The following is a 16,457-nucleotide window of genomic DNA, read 5'->3' as shown; positions in this document are numbered from 1 at the left end:
TGTGCCTGGGAGGCAGAGTCTGCCCCTCCACAGGCTTCATCTGTTTGATTCCAAAGTCCTTGCTTTTCTCGCTGCTCCATAAGCCCTAGGACAGGCCAATGCTTCCAGCCCCAGTCGGGAATGTGGGTGGCTTGGAAGAGGGAATGCAGCTTCCCATCGTGTCCTCCAGGCAACAGCCCAGGGTCTGTCTAAAGCCCACACCAGATTCCCCCTGGACCTCCCTTTGTCCTCCATCACCACTCGATGTAAGACCCACAGCCATGCCCCCTGCCCGTCGCCCTTCTCCCGGCATGAGGCTCAGGGTCACCGACCCTCCTACCCCTGAAAAACACCACCTGCCCTCCCAGCCCAGGGCCTCCGCGCACCCCGTTCCCTCCATCTGGAAACTCTACCCCCAGATCTTGAAAAGTCCCATCCCTCAGGCCCTCCAGGTCTCTGCCCAAATGTCACCTCCTCTGAGACCCTCCCAGGACACTCTCCTCACGCAGCACTCCCTGGCTCTTACTTGTTTCTCCTGTGTTATTCATTCTTTTTTTTTTTTTTTTCTTTTTGGGGCTGCATCTGTGGCATACAGGGGTTCCCAGGCTAGGGGTCCAATCGGAGCTACAGTAGCCAGCCCACGCCACAGCCACAGCAACGCAGGACCTGAGCCACGTCTGAGACCTACACCACAGCTCATGGCAACGCTGGATCCTCAATCCACTGAGCGAGGCCAGAGTTCGAACCCATATCCTCATGGATCCTAATCGGGTTCGTTAACCACTGAGCCATGAAGGGAACTCCCTCTCCTGTGTCTTTCTTGATCACCAGCCTATGTGACCTTGTATAGTTAATTGTGCATTTGCTTTTTGTCTGCCTTGCCCCACTCGGATGTCAGCACATTGAGGACTGAACTTGGCCTTGTTTCCCACCGTAACGCCACTACCTGGAACACAACCGAACCCACGTTTTGCACTCAGTTAATGTACATTGAATGAATGAACGAACAGCCCTAAATGTGGAATTGAAATATGTTCATATTCACAGCTCTCAGGGTCAATGTCTGGTCCCTGTGAAGGGGAGGGGAGGAATGATGTTCCAGAAGGCAATAGGCACCTAGCCCCATGGAGTGTGTTAGGGTAAGGTGCAGGGATGTGGAATGTGGAGGGAAAACCCTCCCTCCCTCCCTCTGGCCCTGGCTGTGCATGTTTCCTCCAGCACAAAACCCTCCTCTGTGGGTCAGCAGGAGAACTCCTCTTTATCTCACAAAACCCTTCATGGCACTGCTCTTTCTCCCAGATAGCAAGTACCCATTAGGAGTGGGGTTCTGGGACCTCGGAGGGGGAGCTGGCCCACTCTCCAAGAGGTGGGACTTGGAGTAGGCCCCAGAGTTGTAGACAGGTGGCTGGCACGGAGGTTTTAGTGCCTGATCTGCCTGCCATGTGAAAAGGCTTTGAGACCCCTGTCTGGGAAAAGGAAGAGGAACATTCTGCCTGGGGGACAGAAGTCCAGACCCTGGCCTCAGGAAGGGTGCATTCAGTGCGGTGGGGAGTGTGGAAGCGTTTGGAAAGTGGAAGAGGAGGCTGTGGGAGGTGAGGGCAATGCCTGGTGGGCAGGATGCTGCCACGTGGGCTCTGGTGGGGCAGTGCTGGTCCCAGGCCAAGAGTGAGGCCTGGGGGTGTCTAGGGGTACAATCAAATTCATGGCTAACAATTATTGAGCGTTTACACTGTGCCAGACAAGGATCCAAGCGTTTTCATAGGGATTAAGCACTCCTAGAAAACGGAACCGTTGTTAAGATCCCATTTCACAGATGAGGAAACTGAGTCCCAAAGAGGCCAAGAGCCAGCAGGTGAGTGGTAGAGAGCCAGGATGCAAACAACCTCTAGGGGCCACTCCCCAATCCCCCCTCAAAATGGAAGGCTGGCTGGAAAAGCACCAACAAGCCCAACAAGTGCTCATTACATATTGGCTGGGTAAATGAATTTAGCAAATCTGTGTCTGTCCAGAGATCACTCTCCCACTGGCCTCAGTGCCCATGGTTCTAGGAAGTGCTACGATTATTCTGCTGGTCTCACACCCCCCAGCAGCAGCGCCAGCATGCTTCTGTCCCCGTCCCGTCCCGTCCCCGGGTGAAGTTAAAGATCACAACAGCCAAATGTGTAAGGGGAACATTCTGACCCTGTTTCACAGAGGAGAAAACTGAGGCGAAGAGCAACCTCGGAACCAGAACCCGGATCTGATTGCACCACTTCGGTCTGGCTGGACAGCCTGCTGCCTTTGAAAAATGCAAGCCCCCCACCCCGGGAAGGGCAGCATGTAAAAGGTCCTTGTCATTTATACCTACTGGTAAGGGCATCTCTCAGCTTCTAAAGGTCACGAGGCTGAGCTAAGGAGAATGGGCGGGGGGGGAGGGGGGAGGGGAAGAGTTTGTGATTTGGGGACTCTGGGGGTTGAGAGAAAGCTGGAAGGGGCGAGGACCAGCAGCGGGTGATGTGTGGGAAACGGAAGTGGGTGAAGGGGTTCTGAAAATAGAACTTCGGCAGTTCCTAGTTTTTCTAGCAATGTCTGCAGCTTGAGAGGGGAGAAGTTGGCTCTGCCCCCCGAGGCACGGTGTGACCTCAAAGGGGCCTGTGGTGTCTCTGGAGCCACTGCTCCCTACAGTTCTCTGCTTGGGCATCTTCCTGTCTCTGCACCTGGGCTGAGAGTGTGCAAGGGGCTCAGGTGAGCAGGATCAGGGCACTCTGTACCTCCAGCCCCCATCACAGGGTTGGAGTGGGTAGGCGGGCGAACACTAGTTGAACTCTTAAATGTAGCAGACCTTGAAGTCCCCTGAAACTGCCCAAAGCACAGCGGTGGCCCCCTGCTCTCTTAGGCCACCTGGGTGTCTGCAGCCCAGCGCTGGTCAAGGGCACCAGTTGATCTGCCCCAAAGCTCACTGGATCCCAGATGCTCAGGCCAGGTGGCACCTGCTCGCATCCATCCATCCCCAGCCCCTGCAGAGACATCCCTGGATGTCACAAAGGAAGAACCTCTGTTCACCCAGCCCCTCCTGTGTGCCACTTCCTGCCTGGCATCTCACTCACTTTCTTTCTTTTTTGTCTTTTTAGGGCTGTACTGTGGCACATGGAAGTTCCCAGGCTAGGGGTCAAATTGGAGCCGTAGCTGCCAGCCTATGCCACAGCCACTGTAACACCAGATCCAACCACATCTGCAGCTTACACTGCAGCTCATGGTGATGCCGGATTCTTAACCCACTGGGCCAGGGATCGAACCCGAGCCCTTATGGATACTAGCTGGGTTCTTAACCCACTGAGCCGCAATGGGAACTCTCCACACTTTCTCATTTAATCCTCATGCCAGAAGAAACAGGGGCTCAGAGGGTGAGTCAGCTTGTCCAGAATCACCCAGACCCAGATTTGAACCTGGGCTTGCCAGCTCCTGCCTCTGCACCCACCACCGTACTGAGGGAAGTCTTGCCCCGGCCTCACTGCCTGTTGGGAGTCGGGGGCTGATGCAGAGGGCTTGGCCACATCAGGCCAGCTGATGGGCTCTTAAGGCCCCAGGCTCCTGATGGCTCCTGAATGCATCCCTTCTCTGCAGGGACTTGCTCCTTTGGCTTCTCGTGCCAGGTTAGTGGATGGGACAGGAAGGGAGGCGGGCGGGGCAAGATCCAGGGGAGGTCAGATCAGTCCTGGGGAAGTCGCTGTCTTTCTCCTGCAGGACCGAGGCTCGGGGGAAACCATCGGTGGGGTCTGAGGACACTGGAGGGCAGAGCACGGCAGGTCATCAGCAGTGACAGCTCAGGGGGCTGTTCGGCTGCCGTGTGCGGGCCAGTACGGAGAGCTTGCAGGGACCCAGGCGAGAGTGCAACACTCACAACAAACTGTCCACAACTTTTGGCTGCTTCAAGGTCACGTCCCCCAAGTCCAGCTGCCAGGCCCCGGGGACTCGGGGCCTTCCTCCACTGTCTCTGTCCTCTCTGGCGGGCGGCTTCCTCTGCCTCCCCCGCTCTTCCCTGGGCTTCCCTGGACCTTCACGTGGGGCCTGCACCCGGCGGCTCCTCTTCGGGGGCCTGGCTGGGTCTTTCTCCCTCAGAGGGAGCCGGTGTGGCCAGGCCTACAGGGGCCTCTGGGGTGGAATCCACGGATGGGGCAGAGGAGGCTTCGTCACAGGGGCTGGGGGCTGAGCTGGCAGTGGGTCCAGGGGGCTGGGCCTCGGGGCTTGCCTGCGGCTGGGCCCTGGGGTTCAGCTGAGATGAGGCCACCGAGTCTGACTGAGGCTGGGCCGTGGGGTCCACTGGGGGCCGGGCCGTGGGGTCCACCTGGGGCTGCATCACAGGGTTCCCTGGTGGCTGGGCTGCGGGGTCCACCTGGGGCTGGGCCCCGGGGTTTGCTGGTGGCTGGGTCTCAGCCACTGGCCCTGGCAGAGTCTGATCCCCAGAGTCCACTTGGGTCTGCAGCTCGGCTGGCGCGAAGCTGCCTGGCCGCTCCTCACTGAGAGCAGCGGCGAAGGAGGAGAGCACGGCTCGCAGCAGGGCCCGGAGGTCGGCGCTGGCCAGGAGGCAGAGGAAGGGACTGAGGCAGCTGTTGAGCAGGATCAGGTAGTCAGAGTAGACCAGCGCCTCCCAGAGCAGGTAGCCGGGGTAGACGTCCCACAGGAAGGCCAGGTACAGCAGCTGCGCCAGCTGGTAGGGCAGCCGCAGGACCACGTAGGCCGACAGAATGGTCTTGGCCACGCGGGCAAAGCCACGGCAGGCCGTGGGCCTGGGCTGGCGGCAGCGGCAGGTCCTGCAGGCGGCGGCCTGGGTGAGCACGTGGCAGACGAGCAAGAGGAGGAAAGGCAGGAAGCCCCCCAGAATCTCCAGCATCCTCAGCGGCAGCTCCTCGCTGTCCCAGAAATCCAGGCAGATGACCAGGTCGTACCACCAGACGGCGGCCTCGGGGAAGACCAGCCAGGGCACGCTGAAGAGCGTGGCCAGCACCCAGACCCCGGCACAGACCCAGAGGGGCAGGCGGGCTGGGCGGTGCCCAGGGTACCAGCGAGGGCACAGCGCCAGCAGGCAGCGGTCCAGGCTGAGGGCTGCCAGCAGGAAGAGGCCGGAGGAGTAGGACACACCCCACAGAAAGTAGTAGAAGCGGCAGGCGGCCGTCCCCAGCGGCCAGTGCCCTTCGTGCCGGATCTCTAGGATTTGGAAGGCGGCCGCCGCCAGGAAGAGAAAGTCCGAGAGGGCCAGGCTGAGCAGGAGCAGGGCGAGCCGCGTGCCTGCTCCCTGACGGGCCTGCGAGCCGGCCAGCCACGCCATGAGCCCGTTGGCGGGCAGCCCCAGGAGCAGCAGGGCCACCAGGAAGACCGTGTCCCAGCCACCCTGGGGGTAGTAGTCCTCGTCTTCGAGCTCTGTGCGGGGCCCACGGCCAGCGGCAGCCAGGTTGGCTTCCATTGCAGTGTCCATCTGAGGTCCCCAGGGTCCCACCGGACATGGAGTGGGCGTCTGGTGAATCAATGACGGCATGAAGCACTGAATAGGAGAGAGCGGATGCTGTGCATCTCCACGCAAGTCACTGTCCCTCTCTGGGCCATCATCGTCCCCTTTGAGGTCGTTCCCCTTTGCCAGGGGCTTGAAATAGATAACAATCCACTCTACAGGTAAAGAGAAGAAGGTTCAGAGACTTTCAATAGATTACGATCCGTTCCACAGGGAAAGAGAGGAAGGTTCCATGACTTGCCCAAGCTCAGAGGACGGAATGCGGGCACCAGGACTCACTCCTCGGCAACGAACTATTCCCAGGAAACTAACCATGCTCCTGCAGGGACCCCCACTGCGACCAGGCAGATGAAACCGGAGGCTTTCAAATACATCTCAGTAACATATGATAGCAGAACTCCACGATGGCACGAGGTTAGATTAGAAGAGGGCGGGCACCCTTAGGGCTGGGGGGCAGGGGGAACACAGTTTAAAAACCACTTGGTCAGGAGTTCCCATTGTGGCTCAGCGGTAATGAATCCGACTAGTATCTAGGAGGATGCAGGTTCGATTCCTGGCCTCGCTCAGTGGGTTAAGGATCCGGCATGGCTGTGGTTGTGGTGTAGGCCCACAGCTGCAGCTCCAATTCAACCCCTAGCCTGGGCACTTCCATATGCGGCAGATGCAGCTCTAAAAAGCAAAACAAAACCAAAAACCAACCGCTTGGTCAGAGCATCACCGCCTCCTTTTCATGTGGTATCCTGGGTTCCAGTGTTTAAGAGATGAAGAAGAGAGGGCTCAGGATCCCCTGAGCCCATAGGAATCCAGGATGGACTGGGAGTCTGGGGAAGAGGGTGGTCCATATTTGTCCCCTGGGGCCACTGAATAGCAAAGGGGGCTGGAGCTCTCACTGAGGGGCAATGGGGTCAGCGGCATCTTGGAAGCGCTGGGACTCAGGGTCGAGCCCCAGCCAACAAGGGGGGTTAAGGATCTGGCGTTGCCACAGCTGCAGCTTAGGGTGTGACTCTGGCTTGGATCTGATCACTGGCCTGGGAACTCCATATGCTGCGGGGCAGTCAAAATTGAAAAAGAAAGAAAGGGAAAGACGGAGCGGAAGGAAGGAAGGAAGGAAGAAGGAAGGAAGAAAGAAGGAAGGAAGGAAGGAAAGAAAAAGAAAGAAAAAAGAAAGAAAGAAAGAAAGAAAGAAAGAAAGAAAGAAAGAGAAAGGAAGAAAGGAAGAAAGGAAGGAAGGAAGGAAGGAAGAAAAAGAAAGAAAGAAAGAAAGAAAGAAAGAAAGAAAGAAAGAAAGAGAGTTCCTGTCGTGGCTCAGTGGTTAACGAATCCGACTAGGAACCATGAGGTTGTGGGTTCGATCCCTGGTCTTGCTCAGTGGGTTAAGGATCTGGCGTTGCCGTGAGCTGTGGTGTAGGTCGCAGATGAGGCTCAGATCCTGAATTGCTGTGGCTCTGGCGTAGGCTGGCAGCTACAACTCCGATTCGACCCCTAGCCTGGGAACCTCCACATGCCGTGGGTGTGGCCCTAGAGAAGGCAAAGAGACAAAAAAAAAAAAAAAAAAAGAAAGAAAAAAAAGAAAAAAGAAAAGAAAGGAAGAGGAAGAAAGGAAGGAAGAAAATGGGGCAGAGGGCCCGGCAGTGTGATGAGGATAAGGGTGGCTGGGTCCCCAGGGGCCTGCTGCCCCTGACCCTACTTTCCTTAGTTGGGGGGAGGGAGTCTCCCTCCGAGGGTGGAGAAACCAGATGCCCTGGAAAGGCCAGATCCTGCCCAAGGCCCACGGCTCCAGCCACTTGACCTTTAACCCAGAGGTCTCCACAGCCCCAGGGCCCTCACTCGGGCAGACCCCACTCTGCAGGCTCCAGCCCCTACTGGATCAGAGCCCTGGGCTCCCCTGGGTCCTGACAGGGAGGCCTGGCTTACCTGTGAGGTGCAGCTGCCGGCTGGAAGGAGCAGGGCCAGCCTGTCCGCCCAGGGGTCCAGCTACCTGCCCAGGCCCGCACAGCACCGGGGCCTGCAGCACGGTGCCCGGCGGCACTCAGGCGGCGGCATGAAACCCAAGCTGAAGGGACATCAATCATTCATGGGGCAGCTCTCCGGGAAACCCTAACCCCGGCCCACGGGGCCAAGGGACCAGCCAGGCACCCCCATCCCCGGCCGGGTCAGGTGGCTAGAACCCCTCATCCTGGGCCCCTTCAGCTCAGGACAGGCTCTGGGTCCCCCCAGGGTCCACCTCCTCTGATGTCACCCCCATGACATGCAGTCATCCGTGATTTAAGGCCGCTAGGATAGGGCCTCTCTCCCGCAACTTCACACATCCTCTGTTTGAGCCAGGACGGCACTCGTGTGGGCGCCAGTGAGAACTCGTCCTCTTCTCCCCGCCTCCCAGGCTTTTTTTTTTTTTTTTTTCCCTTTTTAGGGCATATGAGAATTCCCAGGCTAGGGGTTGAATCAGAGCTGCAGCCACAGCTCACAGCAAGGCAGGATCCGTAACCCACTGAGCGAGGCCAGGGATCGAACCATATCCTCATGGATATCAGCTGGATTCGTAACCCACTGAGCCACAACAGGAACCCACCTCCAGCCTTTGCCCACAGTCCTCTTCTGCCCGAGACACTGTCCTCGCCCTGCCTTAGCTAAGTCCTGCCCACATCATGCAAGTGGGCAGAGTCTTGACTTTTCAGCAGGATTGCCCCCATTTTATAGATGAAGCAACTGAGGCTTAGAGGGGAATTTGCTGGGGCTCCCAGCTCCTAAGTGGCAGAGCTGGAGTCCAAAACTCACGGCAGCCACCTGTGTTGCTGAGGCCAGTTCCCTTGACGCATCAGGCTCTGTCCTGGTCGCCCCCAGGCAGAGGGCTGGGATTAGGGCCTGGGCTGCCTGCCTCACTTACCCTAATCCCCTCAGGGCCCGATCCCTGGCCCGCAGTGTTCAGGGTGGCAGTGCATAAGCAGCTTTATGGGTTCCGAGAGGCAGGGCTGCTCCCTGGTGCTGCATCTTTGAGCCCTGTCACCCCTTTCCACATGGCCACAGAGCAGCGGGGGGAGCAGCATGGGGCCCCCCAGCAGCCCCCTGGGGGGGTCGAAGCTTCTGGTAGAGGTGCTGAGGGGCTTCCCTTGACCAGGAGGAGGAGCAGCAAGAAGAAGGGGCTCCGAGGGTCCCGGAAGGACTCCGGCAGCTCTGGGGAACAGCCCCCGCCACAGGGCCCTGAGGCCCCGGAGAGCAGCAAGAACCCATCTAGGACCAGAGAAGGGCAGGAGGGACCAGGCCCTGTGGCCCCTGCACTGGCCTCTCGTCGCCAGTCCCACCGGCACCGTCCTGCCTCCCAGCACGATGCTGCTCAGAGGACGTACGGGCCCCTGCTGAACCGCATCTTCGGGAAGGTCAGGTGGGCCCAGGGCAGCGCTGGGGACCTGGGTGTGGGGTGGGGACACGGGTGGGCTTAGCACTCAAGCCTCCAGAGGCTTCTGCTCCAGACTCAGGAGCCTGGGCAGTGGGGGCAGGGTTTCTGAGTCCGGGGAAGGGCAGGTCTTGGGCAGGTCCTGGGCGGTGGGCAGAGATAGACCTCAAGCCCAGGGATCTGTGGGAGCTTGGGGCTCCAGGAGCAGGAAGGAGGTCATCTCTCCTGGGGCCCCCGAGACTTCAGCCGCCTTCTCCTGCCCTTGTGGGATGGACCCTGCCCAGGCCAGCTCGGGCTGGGGCTGGAGGAGGAAGGATGGCCAGAGCCCTGGCTGGCCCCAGGGACAAGCTGGACTATGCCTCTGCAGGACCGAGAGCTGGGCCCCGAGGAGCTGGACGGTAAGTAGCCCCTGCTGACAGCAGCGGGTGGGAGGTGTCCCAGAGCCTGGCTGCCTGCGCCTGACATGCCTGCCCTGCAGAGCTTCGGGCCGCCTTCGAGGAGTTTGACACGGACCACGACGGCCACATCGGCTACCGGGAGCTGGGCGAGTGCATGCGCACGCTGGGCTACATGCCCACGGAGATGGAGCTCATCGAGGTCTCCCAGCACGTCAAGATGCGAAGTCAGTGTTTGACCCCCCACCTGTGGGGGTGGGGGGGACAGGAGCCACCCGCTTTGCAGGCCCAGCCCTCTCCCAGCCCCGCGGTTCAGGGGAATAGGCACAGGCGTAGGGAGGTGCTCCCAGGCGTGCACTGGGAGTCCGGCAGGGGTGATGGTGGAGCAAGAGAGGTGGCAGTTTCCAGGGCAGTTTGACACTGGCCCTGGCACACGTGGGTGGGTGGGGACAAGAAAGGCACCGAGTGATCCGAGAGAGGCTCTGGGGCTCAGGCTGAGGACCTCCTTCTGGGACTAAGAGACAGCGGTCTGTGCTGGTAGCAGCCTGCTTTGTCTCTGTCTCTCTCTCTCTGACCCTCCCGAGCCTCTGGCAGAGTCTCCTGAGGTTTGGTGAGACCTGGAGTGACAGAACCCTGGCCGTTTCCTGCAATTACAGGTCTCGTGGGCCGCGCTTGTGTGATTCTCATTAGCTGATTTGTCAGATACCAGATTGCGTAGGTTTTCTTCTTCTTTTTTTGTCTTTTTTGCCATTTCTTGGGCCGCTCCCACGGCATATGGAGGTTCCCAGGCCAGGGGTCGAATCGGAGCTGTAGCCGCCAGCCTACGCCAGAGCCACAGCGACGTGGGATCTGAGCCGCGTCCGCAACCTACACCACAGCTCACGGCAACGCCAGATCCTTAACCCACTGAGAAAGGTCAGGGATCGAACCCGCAACCTCATGGTTCCTAGTTGGATTCGTTAACCACTGGGCCTCAACAGGAACTCCCAGTTTTCTTCTTTACAGTTTCCCAAATGGGAGGTGCTGAGCCGTAGATGTGAATATTTAGTGTCATGCTTCTTTCTTTCCCCCAAGCTGTTAATTGATCACTGGTGTTTTTTTAACTGGTGGCAACTTATAATCCAGGAACTACCTGGGTATGCCTCCACGGGGTACTTACTGCCACCTGTGGGACTGTGGCACTTCGTAGCCCTGAACTGCAACCCCAACAGCACTCTGACCTCAGATGAGGAGAGGCGTTCAGTAAGTCACCTGAGGCCACACCATGAGTGTGACGGAGCCAGGCTTTGAACTCGGGGCTGTCTGGTTCCACGGCCAGGACGTGAGCACTTTGCCCGCCCACAGAGCTCGCGGCTGCAGCCTCCCATCCCTCTGGTGGTGGCCAGGGAGGGGCTGGCCCTCGAGCTTCCTGCCTTGGGCCCCAGCACTCACCGCCTGTGCCCGGGTCCGCAGTGGGTGGCCGCGTGGACTTCGAGGAGTTTGTGGAGATGATGGGCCCGAAGCTGAGGGAGGAGACCGCACACATGCTGGGTGTGCGGGAGCTGCGCATCGCCTTCCGAGAGGTGTGGAGCGTCCAGATTGGGGGGAGGGGTGGCTTTGGGGTGGCATCCTTACTGGCCCAGGCCCAGGCCGGGGGAGGCTGGGACCCTCAGTCTCTGGAAGCTTCGAGCCCTGCAGTTGGTGGGAGTAGGGCCAGAGAAGGGTGGAAGAGGGTTTGGCTCACTCTCAGCTCGGGGATCCACCCAGAGAGACTTCCTGGGGCGGGGGCTCCCCCTTCAGCCTGGGAGGAGGAGGAGGAGGAGGAGGGCTTGGATGGATGAAGTTGGAGCATCTACGCACAGGACGTGGCAAGGCGGAGGTGGGTTCTGGCAGAGGCCGCTTTGGGCAGGAGAGGCTGAGCCTGCTGGCATCCCAGTTTGACAGGGACAGGGATGGACGAATCACCGTGGCAGAACTGCGACAGGCAGCACCCGCTCTGCTGGGGGAGCCACTGGCGGGCTCTGAGCTGGACGAGATGCTCCGAGAAGTGGATCTCAATGGGGACGGCACTGTAGATTTTGACGGTGAGTTTCCTATTCTGCCAGCCACCCCACCCCATTCCTCTGGCTCCCAGGCTGAGCCCAGTGCCTCGGGGGCGGCAGGGGGGGGGGTGTCCCTGACCTGGACCTGCCCAAGCCCCGCCCCTTCTCTCCCGCAGAGTTTGTGATGATGCTTTGCACTCACTGAGGCCCCCTCCGGCCCCAGACTCCAACAAGCATCATGCCGCACACCCTCGGCCCCGAGGTCCCAGGATGAAAGAGACCCAGCAGCCCCAGGCTTCTTCTGCTCCTGCAACATCTGGCTGGAGAGTTGGCCCCGGACGTCACCTACCCGCCCTCGTCCTCACCTCCCTCCTGCTCAAGCTGCCTGGAGGAAACCAGCCCTTAAGCTCCCATCATTCCCTGTGTGAGCAAGATTTGGGGTCTCTCCAACCCTTGGGAGGTAGGGTGCTCCCTGGCACTGCGGGCATTCGAAGACGGGGCAGTGTAGTGGGGGATTCTGGTAACACGCTGAATTGAGAGGGTGGCTGGATGCCTCTCACTACTTATATGTAGAATTTTTTTTTTAAGCTGAACTTGAAAGAAAAGGATGACCTCAGGGACCAAAGACAAAGAGAGAACAGAAAGCTGGGTGGTCGAGGGAGCAGATGCCGCGGGGGCTGCAGAGAGGTTTGGGAGCCTGGGCTCTGACACCCAGGAGGGGACAAAAGACATGACGTCACCCAGTATATTTTAGGGTCTCAACGGGCTACCCTGTTCTTGAAAAGGGGAACAGGAGTTCCCGTTGTGGCTGGGGGGTTAAGAACCTGAATAGTATCCATGAGGACGTGGGTTTGATCCTTAGCCCTGCTCAGTGGGTTAAGGATCCGGCATTGCCCTAAGCTGTGGTGTAGTCGCAGGCATGGCTTGGATCTGGCGTTGCTGTGGCTGTGGCGTAGGCCGGCAGCTGTAGCTCCGATTTGACCCCTAGGCTGGGAACCTCTATATGCTGCAGGTGTGGCCCTAAAAGAAAAAAAAAAGGAAAAAGGGGACCAAAACATACCTGCACCCATTAGCCTGAGAAAGTGGCGAGAGGAGACATTTCGGATCTTGAGAGGAAAACATTACCCCAGTGAATCCGAAACTCAGGCCTCACCTCAAGCAGGAGTGTGGTTTATATCCGTGTGTGAAAAGCTGAAGAAACAGGAGAAAACTGCTGAGAAGGGTGCTCTGTCAACCCAGGGCACGTGGGACTTAAAAAAAAACCCAAACAACCCTGTTACTTCTGTCTTTTCTTTTTCTTTTTTTTTTTTTTTGGTCTTTTTAGGGCCGCACCCACGCATATGGAAGTTTCCAGGCTAGGGGTCCAATCAGAGCTACAGCTGCCAGCCTGCACCACAGCCACAGCAATGCTGGATCCTTAATCTACTGAGCGAGGCCAGAGATTGAACGTGTGTCCTTGTGGCTGCCAGTCAGGTTCATCTCTGCTGAGCCACAAGAGGAGCTCCAACCCTGTTACTTCTGAAAATGAACTCACGACAAAAAATTACAAATCAGGGGAGTTCCCATCGTGGTGCAGTGGTTAACGAATCCGACTAGGAACCATGAGGTTGCGGGTTCGGTCCCTGCCCTTGCTCAGTGGGTTAAGGATCTGGCGTTGCCGTGAGCTGTGGTGTAGGTCGCAGACGCGGCTTGGATCCCGAGTTGCTGTGGTTGTGGCGTAGGCTGGCGGCTACAGCTCCGATTAGACCCCTAGCCTGGGAGCCTCCATATGCCGCGGGTGTGGACCTGGAAAAGACAAAAAAAAGAGAAGGAAATCAGTATTAGTAACAGGATAGACTGAACACAGAATAGAAAAATTTTAAAAAGTAACCCAGGAGTTCCCATCATGGCTCAGTGGTTAACGAACCCAACTAGTTATCCATGAGGATGCAGGTTTGATCCCTGGCCTCGCTCAGTGAGTTAAGGATCCGGCGTTGCCATGAGCTGTGGTGTTTGTTGCAGACACGGCTGGGATCCTGCCTTGCTGTGACCCTGGTGTAAGGCCAGCGGCGACAGCTCCGATTGGACCTCTAGCCTAAGAAACGCCATATGCCGCGGGTGTGGCCCTCAAAAGACAAAAAAGAAAAAAGTAGAACTTCTAGAAATACGGCTGTGGTCATTAGAATGGGAAAAATCACGGGATAATTTAAACAGCAGATCGATACCATTTAAGAAAAGATGAACGAACTGGAAGCTCTATCTGAGAAATCAGCCATAAGGCAGCCCTGAGGGCTGAAAGAGGGAAAATATTAAAAAGTAGTTAAAAGTCATTAGGAGGAGTTCCCTGAAGGCTCCGTGGGTTAAGGACCTGGTGTAGTCACTGCTATGGTGCGGGGTTGATCCCTGGCTGGGGAGCTTCTGCATGCCATGGGTGTGGCCAAAAAAAAGGGGAAAAAACGTCATTTAGGACTCTCAGAAGAGGGAAGTGTGGAGAATGCGCAGGAGGAAATATTGAGATGATAGTTGAAATTTTTCCATAAAGACTTCCGCGAAGACAGGGCTCAGACTGAGCGAGCACATTGGAGCCAGAGAAGGATAAATGGAAATAAAATGTTTCTTGGGAGTTCCCATTGTGGTGAAGCGGAAGCAAATCCATGAGGCTGCAGGTTCAATCCCTGGCCTTGCTCTGTGAGCTGCAACTGTGGCACAGGCCAGTCCTTAGCCTGGGAACTTCCATATGCCAATAAAATAAAAATAAAAGTGTTTCCGGATGCATCCTAGTGAAACTGCAGAATACAAAAGGAAAATCCTGTCCATTGAAAGTTCGGATTACTTACCAAGGATTAGCACTCAGACTCTCCAACGCTTTTTTCACTGGCAACAGAAGATGCCAGAAGAAAATGGAATATATTGTTTAACACGCAGAGGAAAAATAATTGCCAGCCAAGAAGCTCATACCTTAAACCAAGCTCATATTATTTAAGAGTGAAGATGAAATACAATCTTTTTTTCTACAAACAAAGCCTGAAAGGGTTTCCCTTCCATGAACTCTTGTTGAAGGGATGGCTTCAGGTAGAGGGAAATTCAAGGCCAGTATGTACTAAATAATAGGAAAGAAATCAGTAAACATATTGGTAGATCTAAAGAAACATTAGTTTTAAAAAACAACTCAGGGGATTTTAAAAACAAGGAGGGACAGGAGTTCCCGTCGGGGCGCAGTGGTTAACGAATCTGACTGGGAACCATGAGGTTGTGGGTTCGATCCCTGGCCTCTGCTCGGTGGGTTAAGGATCTGGCATTGCTGTGAGCTGTGGTGTAGGTCGAAGATGCTGCTCGGATCCCGAGTTGCTGTGGCTGTGGCTGTAGGCCGGCAGCTGTAGTCCGATTCAACCCCCAGCCTGGGAACCTCCATCTGCTGCGGTTGCGGCCCCAAATAGCAATAAAATAAAATCAAATAAATTTAAAAAATAGAAACAAGGAGGGACAAAAAAATAACAGACACAAATAAAATGGAAGAAGGGAAGGGACGTATATTTTTAAATTTTTATTTCTTGCTGTGCTCATGGCATGTGGAAATTCCTAGGCCAGGGATTGAACCCTTGCCACAACAGCAACCCCAGCCACTGCAGTGACAGCGCTGGATCCCTTCACCTGCTGTGCAACAAGAGCACTCCAGGAGAGGCTATTTCAGACATGCTGAAGCCTTTTTCTTGTTTTCCCCAGAGGAAGATAGATTAACTTGAGACTTTGTTACTCATATAAGGGTAATTATTAATATAACAGCCATAGAGACAGAATGTTCCGTCCTCAATAGAAAAATTAATAGAGGAGGAAAAGGGAAAAATTCTTGATTAAGCCAGTAGCAGGTTGGGAAAGAGGAAAAAAGCAAAGAAAAACAAAGTCTACAGAAAACATTAAAACAGAAGGTAGAAATAATCCTTTAAAAAACAAAAGTTAGGAGTTCCCGTCATGGCTCAGTGGTTAATGAACCTGAGGATGTGGGTTCAATCCCTGGCCTTGCTCAGTGGGTTAAGGATCCGGTGTTGCCATGAGCTGTGGTGTAGGCTGCAGGCACGGCTCAGATCTGGCGTTGCTGTGGCTGTGGTGTAGGCCGGCAGTTACAGCTCTGATTCGACCCCTAGCTTGGGAACTTCCATATACCAAGGGTAGAGCCCTAAAAAGACACACACCAAAAATTACAATAAATATAAGCATATTGGAGTTCCCGTTGTGGCTCAGTGGTTAACAAATCTGACCAGGAACCATGAGGTTGTGGGTTCGATCCCTGACCTCGTTCAGTGGGGTGGGGATCCGGCGTTGCTGTGAGCTGTGCTGTAGGTCGCAGATGCGGCTGGCATAGGCTGGCGGCTACAGCTCCAATTAGACTCCTAGCCTGGGAACCTCCATATGCAACGGGTAAGGCCCTAGAAAAGACAAAAAGACCCCCCAAAAATTATATATATATATAAGCAGATTACGTTTCTTGGTTAAAAGTCAAGAGTCTCAGTCCCAGAAGAAAATGTCCATGTTAGGTTGGGGTCCCTGTGAGTGACAGAGACCCCCAAAAAGCAATGCTTTAAATTGGATGGAAGTTTATGTCCCCCAGTGGAAGAGGTTTAGGTAAAAATCCAATTGTGTGGGCTTCAGGACTCAGGCTCCTTGTGCTGGCTGCCCCGCCACTCTGAGGGTGTACCCATGTTTGTTCATTTCCCAGCTGGCAGGACGGAAGCAGGGGCAAAGAAGAAAGGGAGCGGAGCTTGAACCACCTCTACCCCATTAGGCAGGGCTCCCCTAGTTCGCCAGGTTGCAAGGGATGCTGGGAAATGCAATCTTTATTTTGGGTGGCCTTGTGCCCGGCTAGAAACCAGAGGTTCTTCTACTACAAGGGCAGAGACCAGATCCCAAAAGGCAGATACCAGGCTCTTGCAGCTAAGAGCAGGATACCTAAGAGACATCTTCAAAGCGTAATGACAACTGAAAGGCCGAAAGTGACGGCTTGGAATGAATTAAGCAAAAGAGCTAATACAACTGCAGGCATATCAGAAAAAATGGGCTGTGGGGCAAAAACCATTAAGGATAAACTGAGTCGCAATTCGCCAAGGAAATCTAATGTTCCCAACCGGCTTTTTTTTTTTTTTTTTTGCTATTTCTTTGGGCCGCTCCCGCGGCATATGGAGGTTCCCAGGCTAGGGGTCGAGGGATCCGAG

At 56.0% G+C, this 16,457-nt stretch overlaps 2 protein-coding genes across 3 annotated transcripts; one reads left to right on the top strand and one right to left on the bottom strand.

Moving 5' to 3' along the window:
• On the top strand, positions 1,185 to 12,132 carry CABP4 (calcium binding protein 4). Of its 2 annotated transcripts, XM_021082755.1 has the most exons (8): positions 1,185 to 2,328; positions 5,678 to 5,878; positions 8,580 to 8,838; positions 9,223 to 9,253; positions 9,334 to 9,477; positions 10,703 to 10,812; positions 11,166 to 11,313; positions 11,448 to 12,132. In XM_021082755.1, the coding sequence occupies exons 2-8, from the start codon at positions 5,850 to 5,852 to the stop codon at positions 11,474 to 11,476; spliced, it is 750 nt and encodes a 249-aa protein (XP_020938414.1). In that variant the 5' UTR covers positions 1,185 to 2,328; positions 5,678 to 5,849; the 3' UTR covers positions 11,477 to 12,132. The 2 variants fall into 2 exon arrangements, with proteins under 2 accessions (XP_020938414.1, XP_020938413.1); XM_021082754.1 differs by lacking the exons at positions 1,185 to 2,328; positions 5,678 to 5,878 and having other exon boundaries at positions 7,970 to 8,838.
• On the bottom strand, positions 3,164 to 6,588 carry GPR152 (G protein-coupled receptor 152). Its single transcript, XM_021082753.1, has one exon. It carries the CDS (start codon positions 5,489 to 5,491, stop codon positions 4,016 to 4,018), a length of 1,476 nt encoding a protein of 491 aa, XP_020938412.1. The 5' UTR covers positions 5,492 to 6,588; the 3' UTR covers positions 3,164 to 4,015.

The sequence above is a fragment of the Sus scrofa genome, chromosome 2 (assembly GCF_000003025.6).
Source record: "Sus scrofa isolate TJ Tabasco breed Duroc chromosome 2, Sscrofa11.1, whole genome shotgun sequence".
Taxonomy (NCBI): domain Eukaryota; kingdom Metazoa; phylum Chordata; class Mammalia; order Artiodactyla; family Suidae; genus Sus; species Sus scrofa.
Note: the sequence above shows the minus strand (reverse complement) of the source record. Positions and strands in the feature narration are given on the sequence as shown.

Excerpts from the sequence above, each read along its gene's own strand:
- GPR152 (XM_021082753.1), bottom strand. The coding sequence starts at position 5,491 with ATGCCGTCATTGATTCACCAGACGCCCACTCCATGTCCGGTGGGACCC.
- CABP4 (XM_021082754.1), top strand. The coding sequence starts at position 8,479 with ATGGCCACAGAGCAGCGGGGGGAGCAGCATGGGGCCCCCCAGCAGCCC. Across the intron at positions 8,839-9,222 it reads TGAACCGCATCTTCGGGAAG|GACCGAGAGCTGGGCCCCGA; the intron begins GTCAGGTGGGCC and ends ATGCCTCTGCAG. Across the intron at positions 9,478-10,702 it reads CCAGCACGTCAAGATGCGAA|TGGGTGGCCGCGTGGACTTC; the intron begins GTCAGTGTTTGA and ends CCGGGTCCGCAG.